The 21,911-nt window shown below is 42.8% G+C and overlaps 1 protein-coding gene across 7 annotated transcripts in view; it reads right to left on the bottom strand.

Annotated features, from left to right (window-relative positions):
- The window catches only part of Hectd4 (HECT domain E3 ubiquitin protein ligase 4), a 151,382-nt gene that overhangs the window by 77,140 nt on the left and 52,331 nt on the right, over positions 1–21,911 (bottom strand). For 5 of the 7 annotated variants that reach the window (XM_060382485.1, XM_060382483.1, XM_060382481.1 and 2 more), the window contains exons 8-17: positions 18,841–19,033; positions 15,123–15,281; positions 13,214–13,327; positions 12,424–12,564; positions 8,393–8,625; positions 7,932–8,077; positions 5,640–5,710; positions 3,944–4,049; positions 3,045–3,165; positions 2,314–2,442 (exon numbers count right to left, since the gene is read on the bottom strand). In XM_060382485.1, the coding sequence (XP_060238468.1) occupies positions 2,314–2,442; positions 3,045–3,165; positions 3,944–4,049; positions 5,640–5,710; positions 7,932–8,077; positions 8,393–8,625; positions 12,424–12,564; positions 13,214–13,327; positions 15,123–15,281; positions 18,841–19,033 (1,413 nt within the window). The remainder of the gene's footprint in view (positions 1–2,313; positions 2,443–3,044; positions 3,166–3,943; positions 4,050–5,639; positions 5,711–7,931; positions 8,078–8,392; positions 8,626–12,423; positions 12,565–13,213; positions 13,328–15,122; positions 15,282–18,840; positions 19,034–21,911) is intronic. The other 2 variants (XM_021633173.2, XM_060382484.1) reach the window with 1 other exon arrangement.

Genomic DNA, 21,911 nt, shown 5'->3' on the forward strand with positions numbered 1-21,911 from the left:
TTTATTTAATGACACATTCCAGATGAAATGATGTGGCCAGAAAAAGCCCCATGCATGAGCTCCTCTTGGGTGGCAGGTAGGAATTTGATTTGGGAGGCCAGAGTCTGAAGTGCAGCTAGAAATATGTAGAATTTCACAGAGAAGGCACTGAGTGCCTGGCAGCAAGGCCTCGCTCCCGTCCCATCCAGCACAAGAGCGCTCCTGGAGGCCCAGATACTGTTGGTGTGGAGGACTGCCTTAGGTGGTATGAGCACAGCTAAAGAGAAAAACACAACAGTAAAAAGCGCATGTATAGGCGGTGAGTAAAATGAGACAAACCACAGCATGCTGAGACCAGACAAGTGGCCTTGTCCTAGTGTGTTATCCCAGCTCATCTGAAATGCAGCAAGTCCGAAAGCCTGGCTAAAGCAGCAGCAGCTATGGGCTACTGAACACAAAAGAATGGCACAGAATTTCTAGGAATGAAAAAGTGTTAAGAAACACAAGGCAATGGCACAGAACAGTTCAGTTCACAGCTATTTTTTGATAAAAATACTAGTGAACTCTCTCTCTACACGGTATCTCTGGGTCTTATTTTTCCTTGAAAATGCTAGGCCACCTAGTCCATTTGGCCTTTGCCAAGAGTCTTTTCTTTCTGTTTTTTTGTTTGTTTGTTTGTTTTTAGTTTTTCAAGGCAAGGTTTCTCTGTGTAGCCCTGGCTGTCCTGGAACTCACTCTGTAAACCAGACTGGCCTGATAGTCACAGTGACCTGTCTTAGGAAACTGAGACGGACAACTTAAACTGGACTGGCATTTAAACAACACCATTATTCTATGGCTTCCTGAGTAAAATTTATAGGGTGATCAAGATATAGAGTTTGTACCAATACCTAATTTTCCACAAAAATGATTACTTTTCATTTTGTTTTGTTTAATACAGGGTCTTGTATGGCCTAGACTAGCTCTGCACTAACTGCACACCAGATGGTGAACTCTAGCTCTGATGTTCCTGCTTCTACCTCCTGAGAACTGGGATTACAGGCATGATCACACACAGGCTTATTTAATTGAAAAAAAAATTTTTTTTGGTTTATGTTTTATTTCATTTTAAATAAGGGTCTCACTATGCAGTCTTGGTAGGTCTAGAACTCAATATGTAGACCAACCTGGCCTCAAACTCAAAGAGATCTACCTGCCTTTGCCTCTTGGAAGGTAGAATTAAAGGCATGTTAACTCCAGCACTCGGAGGGCAGAGGCAGGAGGACTGCTGTGAGTTCAAGGACAGCCAAGGCTACACAGAGAAACCAACTAGCCAAACAAAAAAACCAGGCATGTATATGTACGTGAGCCTACATGAATTTATGTGTACCAGAAATGTGTAGGTACCTATGGAGTTCAGAAGAGGACATCAGAGCCACTGGAACTAGAATTACAAACAGTTATGAGCTGCCATGTGGGTGCTGGGAACTGAACCCAGGTCCTCTGCAAAAGCATAGCATGAATGTGGAGGTTAGAGGAGAATATTCAACAGTTGGTTTTCTCATTCCATGTGGGGCCCAAGAGCAGAACTCATTTCCACAGGCTTAGCAACAAGCACTTTCCTGGCTGAGTCATCTCACCAGCTCTCATTTTATTTTCAGGTAGATCCACACTGTGGTTCAGGCTGGCCTAGAACATACTATATAGTTCAGGCTGACCTTTGATTTTCTAAAATCCTTCTGGTAGCCTCTCAAATTCTGGGATTATGGGGCTATGCAAACAGATCCAGCTCACAAGGATGAAATTTTCAACAAGAACAAAAATACGGGCCTTGGACTATTTGTCAGAATTACAACAACCACTGCTATAAAAATATCTGTGCAGTGCCATATTATCATATAAAAACAAATGTGTTTGCACAGATGCTAATTTAAAAATAGTAATAGAAAATTAAATGAACTATATGGTTAGAAATTATTTATACAAAGATCAAAATTTATCATCTTAAGTTATTTAAATAAAGACTATAAAACCATCCAAATATTATAAGTGGTTAGAATGTAATGCTCTCCAATTGCCTTTAAGATATAATGAGATCATTTGTGAGTGTCAAGCTTTACAATTCTTGCAAAACAAACAAACAAACGAAAATCCCAAGGCACAGAGACCAACAGAAGCATATGATAACAAGTTATGAGTGTCACAAACATGGTGTAACCACTGGGCAATGACAAAGAAATGAGCGGCCTCATACCTCTCACAAAATTTAAACCACATCGTGAACTCTGACTTCATAGTACACAGAAACTTAGCAACTGGGGAGAAAGCGTCTTTGAAATAAAGCTTGGTGTTTACCTGTACCTTCAATGTCTCTCCCTGCAAGGAGCTGTCACTGTCATCATTCTCGTCAGGCTTAATCAAAATAGTGTTACTGAGAAGGTGATTCTGAACTGCCATCAGATAGCGCAGGCAGGAGGATGCAGCCTTTAACACAAATAAGGACATTAAGTGACCTTCCTGTGACTGAAATGGCTCATGTACCCCTCATGTTATTAAAAGATATCCACAAGAGAAACAAAAAGAGGAAGCAGAGAGATCAGAGCACACAGTTTCTCTGGACATGACACATGATTCTCAGCTCAGGTGCTGACACACTAGCCTTCCTGCCTTCCACTGTGTGGCCTCTCTGAAGACTGGCTCAGCTCTCGCCCCTTAATACCCTTCCCTGGGTCTCATATCTCTACATCAGAGTCCATCTCTACAGCAGACGCTACCCCAACCCTTCAGGAGCTTCTTGGTTTCTAACAGCCTCTGAAACATACTGAGTTTAAAAAACACTAAAGTAACAGAAAAATCTCACTACAAAAAACCAAAATTCCAAATTCAAACAACCAGTCATCTGACATTGTCTGATGACTGCCAGTCTGTCTGCCTACCAGCCTGAATGCCTGTCTGTCTGTCTCTTCTCCCTTTCTTAGGAAAGTGCTCCGAGCAAACTTGCCCACATGCAAAGTTCCAGGGTGAGCTCAGTCACCCACAGACGCTCCAGAGAGGAGACAAACTGCCTCAGTAAAGGCCTTACTTACAGGCACTGTTGAAAGGAGCTTCTGGAAATCATCCTTGGAGACAGTTTGGCACTTGGTGATTAGGATACAGGACTCTCGCACAACAATCTTTAGGATGTAGTGTAAGAGCTCATCATTGAGTCTTTAAAACAGCAAACATAAACAGCACACTTGGTAAGAGACAATGAAGGAGTCAATTCACAGTCAGCAAGCCATTAAACTAAGAGGACACACCACAAAGCAAAATGGTACCTGACCTCTCAATTCTAGTATTTTAGAAGTAAATACAATAGAAAAACAAAGACAACCATAGTAGCTCTAGGGGAGCTTCTTTTACAGAGAGCAAGCCAGCTGCCCATGAGATCTCCCTCACTCTTCACTTCTGCTAAGGATTTCTCCAGGCCCGAAGCACTTCACCGATAACCCTGACCACACTGAAATGTGTTATCTTAGCTCTTAGGACAGCTGTGGGGTTTATTACCTATCAGTGGGCCCAGAATTTAGTCCAACATGCTGATTTCCTTATAACAGGAAACTAATGATCAAACCTATTTAAATGTAAATTATCACTTAGAAATAATGCTGGCAGTGACCAACATAGAGGATGTGTTGTCGTCTGAATGAGACTGTCCCCCTAGGCTCAGGAATTTGGTGGTGGTGCTTGGAGAGGCTTTAGAGAGTACAGCCATGCTGGAGGAAGCATGTCACTGGGAGGAGGCTTTGAGAACCTAAAGCCTGTGCCACTTCTAATTCACTTTCTGCTTCCTACATCTGCCATCACACCTGCTGCTTGCAGACAAGCTTCCTAATTATGATGCACCCTTTTCCTTCTGAAACTGTAAAACCCAAATAAACCCTTTCTTCCAAAAGTTGCTCATGGCAGTACCCAGTCCCAGCAACAGGGAAGTAGCAGGCCTCACCTGTAGTGATCATCCTCATCACTGCCGAATCGGTTGTTCTGAAGCTGCTCAGCGAGGTTGGTGAGGATCACATCTCGAAGCTGGGAGAGTCCACTGTTTCTCTCTCCTAATACAGGGCAGAAACTCCATGAATGGCCCTGGCAACAGCACTCAGAAAAGCCATCTGCACTGTGCTGTACTGCCAGCATCTGGGAGGCTGGGGCAGAAGGACTGCTACAAGTTTAAGGCCAGCTGGTAACAATATCTTAACAAGGAAAACTGATGCTATTTTTTAAAGAGTTCCAAAAAAGCAGACTAAGGACAAGCTAGGAGCAATGTTTAGACACGTGCAAACAGCAGCAAAACAGCACCACACCAGGGTAAGCTTTAGCCAGGATGTCCAATTTGAGTTTCATTTGTCTTACTGATACATTATAAAGTGGTGTGTCTTTGTTACTTCCTTAGGTTAGTGCTGCTTTTAAATACTGAGTGTCTTTACTAGGTCTTTTGTTGCTGTTGTTCAGTCAAAATTAAAAGGTATGTTCAAATATATGAGAAAACAAGCAAACAAAAAAACACCCTAGGTTAGAAATCATCAAAATTGTTTTTGTTTGGTTGGTTCTCTTTTATTTGAGATAGGGTCTCACCCATCCTAGGGTGATACTGACCCCTCTATACAGCTGAGGATGGAACAGAATTTCTCTTTATCTTGTTTTCACCTCCTAAGTACTGGAATTACAGGCATGTGCCACCATGCTAGAATAAGAAGTCATTTATTTTTAAATGTGCTAAAAATCTACACTGCAGACTCTAGAACCTGAAGAGGGCTAGACCTTAAAGATACTTGGATCCCAGCTTCTGTTTTCAACACAAAGTGCTGACCTGTATTCCCATGCATTTGTTGTTGTTGAACCAGGAGGAAACTAGGAACTCATGTATGATAAGCAAAATTTTTATCCATGAATTCCAGCACCAGTGTTGTCCTGTTCTGTTTTCAAGATTTATTTATTTTATGTATGTGTTTTGCCGAGATGATGTATGTACACTGTGTACATGCCTGGTGCTGGCACAGATCAGAGGAGGGCATCAGAGACACTGGAGCTAGAGTTATAAATGTTTGTGAGCCACCATGGGGGTGCTGAGAACCAAACCAAAGTCCTCTGCACAAACAGCCAGTGTTCTTAACTACTGAGCCCCAATACACATTTTTCAATTATGCTGACTAATAGGAAGAAAATGAGACCCCACTCTATCAAAGCCCAGATGCTTTCTTAATAACGAGAGAGAATAGTTTATTCAGCTACTCAGGAAGCTAAGGAGGAGAACTGAAAATTCAAGGCCAGCCTGGGAAACTTAGTGATACATGATCTCACAAAGCAAAAGAAGGGAACAGGAGAGCTGGCTCAGTGGTTCCCAGTACCTACACAGATTCAGGAGATCTGACACCTTCTTCTGGCATTGCATGGGGACTGCAGGTATGTAGTGCCCCAGATACACATGCACATAAATCAGAATACAGAATATAAGTAATTGTTTTCCAAGTAAAAAGAGAGCTTTGGAATATAATCAGTGCTAGAGTGTATGCTTAGTACATTCAAAGCCTTAGGTTCAATTCTTAGTAATACAAACACAGACACACACACAAGTGCACACACACACACACACACACACACACACACACAGAGTTGTTCAAGGATAATTCCAGAAGAATTCTCACCTTCTGTTAAGACCAGCTTAAGTAAGTTATTGATTTCAGTTTCACCTGGGTATAAGATATTTAAACCAGAGCTGAAATGAAAGAAAAATCAAAAGTTAAAAAAAAAAATCTAGAAAATACAAACTTTAGCTATCTAAATTTTATCTAAGATGCTAGTCTGGCCAGATACGGTGTTATGTACCTATAACCCTAGCTCTTGGGAGATGGAGCTGAAGATCTCTTCTCAAATTCAAAGCTAGCCTGAGTTACGTACAGGAAGATGCTAACCATTACCTTCCTCACTCCAGGAGAAGCGCAGACCTAAATTCACAGACATGATTTAGTCCAATAACTTCTCGGATAAAAGACATTTTTCCAACCTTTTGCCTGTCAGTTATCAAAATGATAGTGTATGCCAGGCTCCATGAAGAACTAGTAAAATTTGAAAGCTATGAAAAGTCAAAGTTGACAAAGTTGATTTGTGGGTTGTGCCCTGCATGCAACCCACAAATCACATGACAAGGAGAATGCCTGACCTCAGCTTTTTGAGAAGTCTGAAAAAACAGGGTTGAAAATGGCAGTTTTGTTTGTTTGTTTGTTTGCTTTCCCTTCCTTTGGAGCTGTGGCAGACAATCAAGTATGCAGATTCAGCACATAGCCTGAATGTGTCCTATGTCTCACACCTGTAATTCCAGAAATTGAGACTGATATATGAGAATCTCAAGTTCAAGGTCAGTCTTTGCTGTATCCAAAGACCTGGACTCAAGAAAAAAACAAAACACACACACACACAAAAACCCCATAAACAAAACAAAAAACAAAATTCTCAGTAGGCTATAGCCATAAGTTTGATAGTGAGGAGGCTGAGAGGATGGATGGGTACACGGACTGGAGTTCCATCTCTAGCACCCATGTAGAGCTGGACACAGCAGCACGCACCCCCTGATTCCAGTGCTGGAAAACAGAGCCTAGAGAATTCCTGGGGCTTGCTGGACAATTAATCTAGACAACTGGTAAGGTCCTGGTCCTATGAGAGACCTTGTCTCAAAAGATAGATATAGTGTCGACCTTTGACTTCTATATGCACACACACATGCATGCGCACACACACGTGCATAGACACAAAATAAAAAATATGTTTTAAAAATAATTTAAATTCACAGTGAATCCACAAGATTTTCTTTAACTTTTTAGAGAAAGTCTCACTGTGTGGCTTTGGCTGGTTTAGAACTCACTATGTAGGGCACATTGGCCTTCAGTCCACAGAGAGCTACCAGCCTCTAAAGCACTGGGATTAAAGGTGCAGAGTGCTGTGATAGCTCAGCAAGATTTTTTACAAATCATTACTATTGGGGCAGCTCATAACTATCTGTAATTCCAGTTCCAGGAGATGTGACACCGTCACAGACATACATGCAGGACACCAAAGTATATATAATAAAAAATAAACAAATTATGTAAAAAATCATTACTGTTAATATTATTTATATATACACATGCATGAGTGCATGTGTATGTGTGTGTATGTGTGTGTATGTGATGTGAGTGTAGGTATGGTTATGTCACACTGTACATCTAGGTCAGAGGACAAGCTTCAGGAGTCAGTTCTCTCTTTCTGTAGTAGGTTCTAGGGATTACACTCAGCTCGTCATGCTTGGGTGGTGAGTGATTTGTTTACTGAGTCATCTCAGCAGCCCTCAATAAAACTTTGAGCAGGTTGACAAGGATGAGTACAACTAAACACTGTCCCACATCAGGCTACCACTCATGACAATCTCATAAACTTACACAGTGTCATTTTAATTCTATCTCACAGGTGAGGAGACAGAAGCCATAGCCAAAGTGAGTGGCAGAGCAAATTCTAGACACGAGGGTTGCTCTTACCAAAGCATGCTCCAGAGAACCCTCACACTTGGAACAATCTAGTTGTCTGCAACTGTCCACTTACAACCCTTGCAAGAGTTTTGCTTGCCAGGAAGAGGTGGTGCACGCTTGTAATCCCAGCACTCGGGAGGCAGAGGCAGGAGGATCTCTATGAGTTCCAGGCCAACCAGGGCTACACAGAAAAACCATGTCTCTCAAAACAAACAAACAAACAAACAAACAAACAAAAAATTTTTAAAGAGTTTTGCTTTAGTTTTCTTTTTTACAAAAGAAATAACAGTGTAGACTGCTTTTGGTGCTGGCAAAAATGCTCTTCAGCTATGATGTCCAGATTCCAGATGGGCTGAGCAATACACTACAGCCTGCAGAGAGGGTCACGGTGCATTCATTACTTTGTGGGGAGCACTGAGAAAACCATTTACTGTTTACCTGATGGCAAGACAGACCTCCTTCTGAATTTCAGGGCAGATTTGATCTTTTGGTGCCATCAACAACTGCCAAAGAAGCAATCCTGACCGCCGAATGATGTCTCGGTTCCTTTCAGTTTGTGGGCTGAAGAAAAATTTAAACACCACCTACAGAAATATAAGGGGCAGAGCTAAGTGCGCTCATTCCACACAGCATAAAATTAACCTTCTACAAGAAAGCACACGGTAGCTGTGCTTATGAAAAGAAAACCAGGTGCATTTGAACTCCATCTCTTCTACTGCACAGCAGCATGTAGTAAATACTTCCCCACTGACAGCTATGAGCTAGACAGCATCATCCCACCAATCACAGTGCAATGCACACAATGGATGACAACCCTAGGTAGAATTGCTGAAGGTGCTCCTTGTAGGAGGACATGGCTGGTGCCTGCCATCTTGCTAAGCTCCCCACAGCACATGTACCTGAAAGACAACGAGGATGCAGCGTACAATGCAGGTGTCACCATTAACCATGGCCTTCTCCATGATGTCACAGATGCTGCTAAGATGGCGAGCCTCGATTGGGTGCTGCTTGCCCAGGACGCTTGTAATGGGAAGGTTGGGGTTTGTGGCTAGAAGATTGAGCTGGTGAATGCACATGGCACCAACATGGTGCAGTAGCTGGTTTATGACCTCGCTCGTACTGACAGCCTCTTCTGGAAGATACAAAGGAAGGACACTGAGGAAAGATGTGACAGGTGTCTTCAGGGTTCAAAAGCTGTATTCGCACAAGGACAGACCCATGTGCCCACTGATGCCACTGTTGCTCCAGAACCTTCCTGCCAGAGTGTGAGATGTAAATATGTGAGAACTTCAAGTTTTCTAGAACACAGGTAGCTATCACTTACTGAGCTTGTTTTATGTGCTTACCAATGGGATAGAGTTTGACACGCATGGTTACAAATTTAAACTCTTTCAGTCCTGTTTATAGACCAGTAAGCAAGAAGTGGAAGAGGTTAAGTTACCCTACATCATCCAACTACAAAGTGATAGAGATGAGGTCTGACTTTCAGCCGTCTCAGCCCATGCTGGCAACCGTCCTAAGACTTAGATTCCTCTTCAACAGCTTTCCTATGCAAGAAGTCCTGTCCACAAGTACCACCTCCTATAGCACTACCCATTTCTAGCCCATTTGGATAGATGTAAATCACTAGAGCTATGGGGATTGACAAGCATTTTCTTATATAATTACTTCATGGCTCAGGGATGGTTTCAGCATTCAGACGATGCAGGTGGAGAACAATCTAAATAGGCAAAGTATAAGAAAGACTGCTTTGGGACCTGGAGACAGCTCAATTGTCCCATCCTGCCTGGGAAAACTCAGTTGTCAGTAATGTGCCTCCCACTGATGGCCCTGGCTCCAACCACTGGCACAAGAAACGAGACAGAACTAAAAAAAAAAAAAAAGAAAAAAGAAAAAAAAAGCAAGCCAATTATTTTTTAGCAAGTTTATAAAAATATGAAAATTAGCAATGAAAGCAGAGAAATTACTACTGACTCTATAGATATTAAAATAAGTGCAGGGGGCGCTGGGGAGATGGCTCTGAGCTTAAGAGCACTGGCTGTTCTTCCAAAGGTCATGAGTTCAATTACCAGCAACCACATGGTGGCTTATAACCATCTATAATGAAATCTGGTGCCCTCTTCTGCCATGCAAGCATACATACAGGCAGAATACTGTATAAATAATAAATGAATCTTTAAAAAAAATTGGCAGGGGCTGGCGAGGTGGTTCAGCAGGTAGAAGTGATGACTGAGCTCAGTCCCCAGAAACCACATGGTAGAGAGGACACATACATACATGCACACACACAATAAACAAAAACATTAATTACTGTAGTGATTAATACATGTTCACTCTCTTCCTGGGGGATGGATTTAATGGCCCTCCCATTAGATATGATCTTGACTCCTTCTAGCCAAAATGCAGAAATGGTAAAGTGGAGAAAGCATGTGGGTGCTGCTGAAAAATAGGTTGTTAGTTTCAAGATACAAACTCTAGAATATAGTGTGAAGCGAAGGGGACATGACCTCTGTGCTAGTCTCTCAGTTTATAACTTGAGTGTAGACATAGTCTCATAAAGCCCAGGCTGGCCCCAGACTCAATAGGTAGCCAAAGATTATCTGACCTACTGATCCTCCTGCCTCTGTTGGATAGTCATCGCGCTTGGTTACAGTGGTTTTGGTTTGGGTTGGTTATGTAGGTAAGCTGGTAGAGTATTTGTCTAGCATGTATAAAGCTTAACATAAACTGGGTGTATGATACCTACATGGGGAGGTAAAGGCAGGAGGATCAGAAGTTGAACATCACCCTTGGCTACACAGTGAATTTGATTTCAGTCTGGAATACATGAGACTCTGTCTTTAATTTTAATTAATTATCAGAGTTTTCTATTCATTTTGTCATAGTCATAATTCTTTTCTTTAATTTTTTTCAAGATATCTTCATTTAGTTTTTTAACACATTCATAATGGCTGCTTTAAAGCTGTCATCTACCAAGTCTAACACCAGTGTGTAGCTGGGTGGGGCTTTTTTTTTTTTTTTAACCCCTTGTTTCATTATTCTTGCATTTGGTATTAGGATGGAAGCCAGGGCTTTGCCCCTTCAGATGATCTATCGTACACTGAACCACACTCCCAGTTCTGGGTTTTATTTCAACGCTTGGTGACTGTTAACAACAGTCATAGGTGGCACCGCAAACCCCTGATCTAGGAACACTTTGATCCTCTGTGGATCTGTTTGCAAGGAGGCATCCCAGCTCAGGAAGCTAAAACATACGCAACTTCTGTCTGGCCCTCTGACAAGATATTTGTTTTACATTTGTCCAGACATGAGCATATAGCAAGGGCCCTTTAGGTTCCCTTACTGAGGGCACTGTATAGAGACCTCTGTAGTGATTCATTAAATCTCCAGGTACTTTGCAATTCTGCTGAGCCCCTGGTCTTCTCTCTTTGAACCATAGGCAGCTGTGGTGCTGCTGCTGCAGCTGAGAAAGAGTCTCTGCCCCAACTCCAGTCAGGTGCCCTGGCAGGATGGCTATATCATGACCAAGGCTGAATGGTCACTAGAGCAGCCTCAGCTAAAAATGCCACAGGATTCCACTGATCTTACCCAAAGTGCTAAAAGTCGTGTGGTCGTGGATGTTGTTGTTGCTTGGTTATGTGAGACAAGGTTTCACTATGCAGCCCTAGCTGTCCAGGAACACACATGTAAGCGATCTGACTGCCTCTTCCTCCTGAGTGCTGGTGTTGTCTTTAACATGGTATATCTGTTGACTAGTTTCCAAACTCTAGATATAGTTAGGTTTGAAGTTTAGAGAGAATTTGCTGAGTTAGTCTTTCCACCGTACCAAGATCTTAAAAATGTCAATATAGCCCACTGGTGGTGGTGCACACCTTTAATCCCAAAACACAGGAGGCAGAGGAGACAGATACATCTTTGTGAGTTTGAGGCCAGACTGGTTTCCACAGTGAGCTCCAGGATAGCCAGGGTTCTGTAGGGAGACTCCGTCTCAAAACAAAACAAAAAAATCAATCTTGAGAAAGGTAAAGGTCTTATAGCTGGGCGTAGCGGCGCACGCCTGTAATCCCAGCACCCTGAGAAGCAGAGGCAGGCAGGTCACTACGAGTGCCAGGCCAGCCTGCCCTATGAAGTAAGACCAGGAAAGTCAAGGCTACACTGAGAAACCGTGTCTCAAAAAAAAAAAAAAAAAAGATAATCTTTTCTAACTATAAATTTGGTTATAACTATGCCATTGTTAGTATAAAACATTACAATAGCATGGGATTCCAGCCCAAAACTCAATAATCAATCTCAGGATCTCAGTCTGGCCCACCTTGAATTGGAACGCACTCTATGTTCGAGGCTAGTCTAGAATGCAGAGCAGTCCTCCTACCTGGGCTTCCCAGGGCTGAAATTATATGAGATCCATCCCAGCACCAATAATCAAATTTTACATCTAAGTTTAGATTTTGGGAGAGCAATAGGGGATTTTCTTTTTCTTTCTTTCTTTTTGAGTCAGGGTTTCTCCGTTTAGCCCTGATGGTGTTTTTCTTTTTTTCTTTTCCTTTTAAAGATAGATTGTTTGTTTGTTTATTATGTAGGCAGTGTTCTGTCTGCATGTATGCCTGCTTGCCAGAAAAGGGCACCAGATCTCATTATTGTTTTCGGCCTCTATGTGATTGCAGGGAATTGAACTCAGGACCTTTGGAAGGAAGAGCAGCCAAGGGTCTTAACCTCTGAGCCATCTCTCCAGCAGGTTTTTCTTTCAAAAGCCTACACTGTATTACATCTTTTCTTCTTTCACATAGCCAGCCTTCCCCACCCCATAGACCACAGTGGGTTTTGGTTCCTAAGTTCCAAGAAGGAAGCAGCAGACACACTGTGCTGCTGGCCTGCGTTCCCCCACACAGCTGATCCTTTGTCACATTCGGGAGCTGAGAGCGCTGCTCACCTTTGGGCTCAGTGATGATATGGCTGACCCCCAGTCTCTGGCACACATAATGGAAGGCCTGGTTTCCAGGATTGCACCACTGATCAATGTAGTCATTTGAGCAGGTCCATAGCATGTTGTTCACGGTATCGTAACAGGCACCTGCAAACAACACAGTTCACTCAGCTGTTGTGCAACCGCGCACCTGAACACATACTCCCCACATCACCACTAAGAAAAAAGGGCAAGAATTCTCCACAATGCTAACCTCTACTCCCCAAAGATCTATATGACAACACACTAAACTGGAACTGAGCAAAAAGACTGAATTTAATTTACAAATTTGCTCAGTTCCTATGTGAGAGAGAACAAAACATAAAATACATGGTTTTCAGTATTCAAATGACCTACTTCCAAAAAGGATTCAGGTGGCTTTCATGAAAATTCAGGGAACACTAGGAACAGGTTAACAGTGCACAATAAAAGGGTCTGGTAGACAGTCCCAAACTTCTACATGTGCTCTCCAGCAGTCAGGACAATGAGCAAGTCTTATTTCCTTGTGTTCAAAGGCAGAAGCCTTTGTGTAACATGAACTTTGTGGAGACTTTAACGGGCATCATCTTACAGCCTAATGTGAGTGTCTTCAATGGCAGTTCACCTGAGGATCTTACACATGGAAACTTCCACGCAGAGTGCCTAAATTAAAGGGCATTACCATTTCTTTCTTTTGAGGAAACTGGAATGTCACATAGAATTGACAACATTTTTCACAAGCAATCGCTAAAGCTGAATCTTCCAAGATGTGTCTTACCCAATCCTGGTACGAGAGCACCACGTCCCAGTGAGCTTCCAGCAGCATCTATGAGATCCGCACGACTTGTGAACTGACCATCAGAAATGTTATACACCAAGCTGGAGGCCAGGACTGTGGAAACAGAGAGCTGTTTAGTGATCCTGAAGACCACTCTTTAAAGTTTCCATTTTAGGATCCTAACCAGACTTCTGTTGAGAATTTCTTTTTTGTGTCTATTGATAGTAACAACAAAAACAGAAAATAAACATAAAGAACCCTAAAAGCAATGCTGACCAAATGTCTTCATAAACTTGATACTGAACTGTATTTCTGAAAGTGATTTAAAACAGCAATGTTCGCATGAAGGTGTTTTCTACAATATAAGGTCAAAAGAGAACCACAGAAGACTTGAATCTCAGGATGGCAGCATGTGTGGAGAAGGGTTCAGCTGGGCCTTGCAAGCATTGGTATGAGGTTGCTCTCCTTCCTCAGGGTGACTCTCACAGACACTTTGGACTTTTCCCTCAACTCAGGAGAGTGGAGCAGTGAAGAGGAAGGGCTTTAGGGATCTAGGTTTGAATTCTGGATCTACCATTTCTAGGTGGCATGGGAAAAGTTACTAACCACTCAGAGATGATATAAGGTGCTGTGCTGAACAGCATTACAACTTGACACACTACAGCCATCCGAGAAAAGGGAACCTCAATTGAGAAAATGCCTCAAAAGGTCAAACTGCAGGCAAGACATTTTCTTAATTAGTTATTGATGGGGGAGGGCCCACTCCATTGTGGGTGGGGCCATCTCCATGTTGGTAGTCCTAGGTTCCATAAGAAAACAGGCTGAGCAAGCCATTAGGCAGCACCACTCTGCGGCCTCTGCATCAGGTTCTGCCTCCAGGTTCCTGACTTGTTTGAGTTCCTACTCTGACTTCCTTCAGTGATGGACTACAGTGTGGAATTTTAAGCAAATAACCCTTTCCTCCAACTTGCTTTCAGTCATGGTGTTTCATCACAACAACAGTAACCCTAACTAGGACAGGTACCTACCCCATAGTTGCCATACAGATGAGATGAGTTTAAAATGTCAATCACATATGTTAGTTTCTATTGCTGACATCACAACCATACACACACTGTTTTGGTTTGGGACACAGGATTCTACCACAATGTCCAGGCTAGCCTCCAGTTCCCAGGTGCGGGATTAGAGGTGTGCAGCACCATGCCTGCACTGATATGCTTTCTCTCTTTTTTGTTTCTTGTTTGTTGTGTTTTTTCCTTCACAGTCTGGCCTTAAACTCACTATGTAGCTATGGCTCTTGACCCTCCCAAGCACTAAGGCAGTAGTTTGCAGCATGGGAGTCTCATCCCCTTTGGGGGCTGAATATCCTTTTTACAGGGGTAATTTAGCAGACATCCTGCATATCAGATATTTACATTACAGTTCATAAGAGTAGCAAAATTACAGTTATGATGTAGCAATAAAATAACTTTATGGTTGAGAGTCAGAAGAAAATGTGCCATTAAGGACAGGTTTTGGGAGCTTAAAGCCTACTGCTTCCTCATTCTCCCTGCTTCATGATGAAAAACGTGATTTTCTGAGTTGGGCACAGGGATGCACACTTTACTCCTAGCATTTGGGAGTCAGAAGCAGGTGGATCTCTGGGAGTTCAAGGTCAGCGTGGTCTATAAAATGAGTTCCAGAACAACTGGGGTTACACATACACACACACACACACACACACACACACACACACACAATTACACAGTCTCAAAAACAAACAAACAAACAAAAAAGTGCTTTCTCAGCATCCTACTATGCTACCATGCCTCCCTCCCATAACTGTCCCTTATCCCTTTGGTCATGGTTTTATCAGAGCAACAGAAAACTAACCAATACAGGAAAAACATTCCAAATAAAACTTACTTACTTTTTAAAGAGGACAGACCACTTGTTCCACCAAAAAGAGAGCGGGTGGCAGAGCTACCTGACCCCCCTGGAGGTGGGACCAGCATCACCAAGTATGTGCCACAGGTGTACATGGGTGTCTTCCGCAGCATTTTCAGAGGAAGGCCACAGCTAGTATTTGCTGGAAAGGGATGAAAACACTTAGTAAAAGTATCTTGCGTTCTCATGAATATGACTACAAAATGGCCTTGGTTATAATGAGGTATCCAAACTGAAACAAAGATAGGCTACAATTAGACAGAAGGGGAGTTGGAGAGATAGCCAGTGATTAGGAGCACTGGCTGCTTTTCCAAAGGTCCCAGTTTTGATTCTCAGCCACTATAGCCACTCACAACTGCCTGTAACTCTAGTTCCAGTGTATCTGAATCCCACTTCTAGCCTCTGAGGGAACTAGGAACACAGGAGGTACACAGATATATATGTAGGCAAAATGGCCATACACATAAAATAAAGTAAATATAAAAAGGTTAAGTAAAGAGAGCAAAAATTATATTATGGATCCAGACACTGGCTCCAAGTCTCCTATGGAATGGTTTGAATGTCATAAAGGTGTTCCCAATGTCCAGTATACCTCATGATTCTAAAAATTCTTCCAAAAGAATCAATGTTCAAATGGAATAAATCTCAAAACAAATTCCTATTGTTTGTGCCTTAACTGGGAGTTGATAGTCTGGTTAAGCTGTTTTTCATTTTATAGAAAACAATATTTGAAATGATGTATCACTGGAGGCCTGGAATTTAGAGAAAACCACTTATCTCTGGCCCCAGAGTGCCCAGCTTAAAGCAAATTCTTGATATGTCTGTGACTTCACATTCATTGTAAACAGTACCCAGAGCTTTCAGGACATCTCTCACATGGCAATTTTAAACCTACATGGCTTACAGTAATACATTATATATACACATTTCTTTCTATTTTGAGGGTCAGTGACATAAGATACCACCAACAGAAAAATTATTGTTTCTAATCAGGAGGCATGAAATGCACATCATCTCCCTTGCTTCCTGGCACTGAAGTGCGGAGTAGGTGAGCTCAGTAAGGACCAATGATGTCAGCAGGAAGTCCACCAGAGCTACCAAACACAACTTAATTGTTCATTGTCTCAGAGAAAAATCATTCTCAAGGATTTAGATTAAAAGAATATGTGAAAAAAAAAAAAGAATATGTGAAGTAAAATCTTTCTCTTAAAAAGAAAAAAAAAAAGCTATTATACTTTAATTAGCACAAAGACCAAAAGAGGGCATTGGGTCCCCTGGAGCTAAAGTGACAGGTAGTTGTGAGCTGCTAGGAACCCAACTCTAGTCTTCTGCAAGAGCAGAAAGGAAAACTAGTCTTTCTGATGTTTTGAATACTTCTATTTCAAACAGCACCAGTTTTTAAAAACATAAGCCCTCAACAAATATATTCTTCATTCAGGACATCAACTTCTGGGGTGATGAAAACTGAAAAGGTTAGGGAATGAGTGGAAAGTTTCAGCGGCTTTGTAGCCTAATATGTTCACCAAGGTGTCCTCACAGACAGACTCACTAACAGGCAATACGTTGTAGCTTGTCATGGGATAAAACCCCACATTTTTAAAGTCATTTTTATTACTTATTGTTGGGTTAATGTGCATCTTTACATATGTGTGTCAAGTGTGTATAAACATAGATATGGAGGCCAGATACAACTTCCAGTGACATTACTGAAGAGTCGTCAGCTTTTCATTTTGTTGTTTCTGTTTTGAGGCAAGATCTCACGCTGTAGCATTGGCTGAACTGGAACTAACTAACTATGTAGACCAGGCTGGCCTTGAACTCACAGATATCTGCATCCCTGGTCCTGGGTCCTAGGAATACAAGAGTGCACCATCACACACAGCTTTTTTTGTCCCCCCATAAATACTGAAGACTGAATTCAGGTCTTCATGCTTGCTTGGCATGACCTCACCAACTAAACTATCTCCGTAGCTCCAAAGCTTTAGACTTTGTGAATGTTCAGTTCATCTTCACAGATCCATGTAGACTAGCACTGGTTTCAGCAGGACATCATGTTAAATGAATACAAAAACTCATACAAAGTACAACAAAATCACATTTTGAATAAAGATACCAGTTTTCACAAAAATCTAAATGTATTTTTCTGAGTGTGCATGTGTGTTTATGTATGTGTATGTGTGTGTGTGTGTTGTGTGTGTATGTGTGTGTGTGTGTGGTTTTGAGACAGGGTCTTTCTGTAGCTGAGGCTGGCTCCAAACACACAGCAATTCTCCTGCCTCATCATCCCAAATGCTGGGAATTATAGGAATGAGTCATCATACCCTACTAAAAATTCTAAATATAGTATTGTCTTCTGAGGTCTTTTAAGTTGCTGGAGAGATGGTTCTGCAGCAACTATGGAAGAGCCATTCCTGCTCTTCCATAAGAACCAGGTTTAATTCCAGAACCCTCATGGTACGTTACAACCATCTGTAACACCTGTAACTCCAGTTCCTGGAGATCCAACACTCTCTTCTGGCCTCCATGGACAACAAGGCACAAATGTGCTACATAGAAGCACATGCAAGCAAAACACACATACACATAAAATAAAAAATAAAACACACTCCTATGAGCCCAACTTGGTTAGTAGTTCGAGGCCATCCTTGGCTACATGAGATCATGATGGAAGGTTACTGCAGAGCCAGGAGGCAGGCTGTTTTTTCTTTTTCTTTCTTTAAAGAAAGAAAACAGATTTACTAAGTATACTGAATGGAATATGGTGGGTATGAAAGTATAAACACACATGACTTTAGCTTGTCATAAAAGTATTTACTTTGGGGGGTGTCTTTGCATGTATTAATTTAGTGTGTATGTGCAGCTCTGTGGGGTCAGTTCTCTGCTTTCACCTTTTTGGGGCTACAGGGATTAAACTCAGGTCATCAGCCTGATCACAAGCACCTTCACCCAACAAGCATCTTGCAACCCCCAAAAACATTTACCAAGGTAAAAAGAACTGTTCTATGCTAGAGCAAATATTAACAAAGTACTCAACATTGATACCACAGAGGCCCGAGGCAACAAGACACTATTCTTACACTCTAACACAGCAATAAAATATTTTTTATTGATTATTCATCATTAACAGGATGCTCTGTCTATATGTATGCTTACATACCAGAAGAGGGCACCAGATCTCATTATAGGTGGTTGTGAGCCACCATGAGGTTGCTGGGAATTGAACTCAGAATGTTTGGAAGAACTATCCGTGCTCTGAGCCATGTCTCCAACCCCAGCAATAAAGTATTTACTGCACAGTCTTATGAGTTCACCACAAGAGTTTTTCTTCTTAGTATTTCAGTGGGAGGATTAACACAGAGCATCAAATCCATTTTATTTTAGACCCAGATTTCCTTTTTTTTTTTTTTTTTTTGAAAGCATGGGGTAGGGTTTGGTGTGATGTCACACAGCATAGGCCCATGATCCCCCTGCCTTAGCTTCCTTAGTGCTGGGACTGTGATGTGTACTGCCGTAGCTAGCTGAAATTTTCTGCACATCTTCCCTGACAGTGACAGTGGAGACAGCTAGACAGGAAGGCAGAACTGCTCCAGGGCTCACACTGTGCCTACAGCCTGGACCCGCTGGCCACTGCTCAGAGGTACAGGTGAGGCAAGCTCTGCACACTGCAGCACTGTGCAGGTGGTCAGGAAGAAGCCACGCACCTGCTTGATCCTCCTTCAGCGTGTTGGAGATGGTGGAGCCAGTCAGGGCTGCGAGTGTCGCCGATGGGGAGGCTCTGTACCGAGACAGTCTGCTGAGGAGCATCTCATTAATGCTTTTGGCAGACTCGCCCTCTTTTCTCATTAGGATTGTGCGTTCCTGAAGTGGGCTGGCTACAAATACCCCATTTTCCACCTGATATTTAAAGAAAAAAGAGGTCCTGAGATAATACATTAATTCAGTCAGCAGATATGTTGAGACTATTTTTCTGTGACCTGGATGCTTCCAAAGCACTTTCTGGTCACCTGAGCAAACACACCTTTCCATGTAAATCACTTCCTGCTCTGGAGGTGCTGCTTCAGGCAGGGAAGGCTAAGCTCAGTCTCAGAGCTGTCATCTTTCATGGCAGCCCACATTCAAAGTGAAATCAGCCAACATTAATACATTCTGCAGAAAATTGTTGCTTATCACCCTCCTGTTGAATCCCATAGGCCATTGCTCACTAATTATGAGCCTTCTGAGAGGTACATGGAAGAAAGGGGAAAACAAATCAATCAGCCCTTGATTTGCTGCTGAGGACTACTGTGAGGCTATTGTGTTTTGGAAATGTAACTAGTTGCTAAGACCTAAATGCTCTTCCCACAGTAGCCAGCATTGGCGCCAACTGCCTGGGCATGGCAAAGCAAGCCCAGAGCAAGCCAGCGTGGCTAAAACACTTCAAGTGCACCTGGGTGGGCCTCACATTTCTCTCTCTCAGCACTGACTACTGCCAGCAAAGTCCCTCAACAACATGGAGTCTGACTTGCAGCACACTACCTGCCTGCCTTCCCTCCATCTTCCTTTGTTTTTAATTTTTTTGATACAGGGTCTCATGTAGCCCAGGATGGCCTCAAGCTCATATGTATCCAAAGCTGGCCTTGAACTCCTGATGCTCTCTCTGCCTTCCAGCACTGGGATTACAGAACTGCATAGCATGTCTCTGTCTTCCTTCTTTTTTCAAAACCTTTCCTAGCCTTTCTTATTGCTAAAGACTTTGGTGACTTCCCATAAGCTTCTCTTTCTCATTTCTTCTCCAATTCAAGGCCCAGATCCTGTGTTCTTCCCATGCCAGCTTCCCAAGAAGAAGCATCTCACTCAGGAATTTGAGATTGCTCCCAGGTCCTGGCTCCTCTCTACCCCTTTCCTTGACTTTTTGTCCTGACTGCCTTCTCTGCTTTCAAACATAAAACACTCTACTTTGAATCACTGTCTAATGATTCATATCTAGGCCAGTGAAATGGCTCAGGAGGTAAAGGCCCTTGCTGCCACACTTGATGACCTGAGTTCAATTTCTGGGACCCACATAATGGAAGAAAAGAACCAATTTCCACAAGTTGTCCTATGATCTACACACACACACAAACACACATGCACACACCAGCAGGTGCACATTTGTGGGTTTGTGTACATGAGTGTGTATTAAGCGTGAACATGCAAGTTTGAAAGAAAATTTGGCGGGGGGGGAGGTTGTTGTTATTGTTGTTGTTTTTTTGAGACAGGGTTTCTCTGTGTAGCTTTGGCCGTCATGGAACTCACTCTGTAGACCAGGCTGGCCTCAAACTCAGAGATCTACCTCCCTCTGCCTCCCAAGTGCTGGGATTACAGGCGTGTGCCACCACTGCCCAGCTGAAAGTGTGTTTTTAAAACACTGACTTTGATCTCTCTGGGGAAGCCTATGTAACCACTACACCTGGCAAATCCAGCCTCCTAGACATCGAGGGCCTCAGACAGAGAAGACAATAAATAAGCCTGGCCTGCTGCTGCAACCACTGAAGACAAGAGGAAATGAGGGTGTCAGAGACCAGGTCTTTAGAAACCCACAGAAAGCAAAGCCAGAGTCCAGTAAGGAAGGTTGATGGTATACAGAGGGCGAGAGAAAGCACAACTGACAAGTGCAGTTGATAAAGATCACAAGAAAGCTGCACAGTGTTCACAGAGGATAAAGAAAAAACTTTCTGGGGAGCCCCAGACTGCTGTTCTGCTCCCACACCTTCTGCTTCTTACTCCTCTTAGGTGTGACCTCTTAAGTCTGAGCCTTCTCATGAACACTGCTCTGGACAGCCACTGCAGCCTAAAGACCAAAGCAACTTCCCCTTTACTTCCTTGCGGTGGCCTTGGCCACAGCAGTTTCTGCTTTTGTAGTCTCCATGGCATCGCCCTTCCCTGTTTTGTTACTGTGAGTACTTCGTATAAATAATTAGAGTCAAAAGGAACCTCTGCCCTCTCCTCTTCTGCCTCCTAGCACCATAAGTCCACTCATGGAAGCCATTGCCTGTGGTGTCCAAGATCTCAGCTGTAACACTGTGCCCAGGCCCTCCTGGGGTTCACCCATTCCCATAGTCACTAACTCAAAGAAGTCTGCCCTGATTACCAACCAGCCTCCCCACCAGCCCGAACTGAGCACATCATACTGTTTAGCTTCTGCATATACTCACCTCTCTGAAATGACCACACAGTAACTCAATCATGGCTTGTCCTTGATTACTAGCTTCCTGAGAGCAGCCTGCCTACAGCCTTGGTCACCAGAACACCCCCAGCACTGAGAAGGCATTCCCCACAGGCCCTCCCTCACATGTAGTTCCAGCCTCTGTGTTTAATGCCCCATTTTCTCTACTGCCTCAGTCTTAAGCTGTGTCCCCCAATCTCACAGCTCCCACTCCTGCCTCTGGCATTTCTATTTAAATTGCCCTTTGTCCCCTTAAATTTAAAACATCCACTTCTTACTGCATAGTTGTCCCCCACCGTCATGTTCTATTTATGTTACACAACTCTAAATATAACCCTGTAAAAGCATGCAAGACAAAAATCAATCTCGGTAAGTGTGGCGTTCAAGCATTACCCATCTGGCCCTATGAGAAAATCAATAGCTAATGTAAAACAGTCTCTCACTGCATTCAGTGTTCTGCAAACTGAGACAACAAAGCACTGTTGAGCAGCAGAAAGAGCAATTTAGGGCACAAGTATCAAATCTGCAGGACCTTAGTCTTGGGGTGACTGCAATCTGAGCCAAGCAACTACCATCTTGGGAAGTTCA

Source organism: Meriones unguiculatus, chromosome 4 (assembly GCF_030254825.1).
Source record: "Meriones unguiculatus strain TT.TT164.6M chromosome 4, Bangor_MerUng_6.1, whole genome shotgun sequence".
NCBI classification, from domain to species: Eukaryota; Metazoa; Chordata; class Mammalia; order Rodentia; family Muridae; genus Meriones; species Meriones unguiculatus.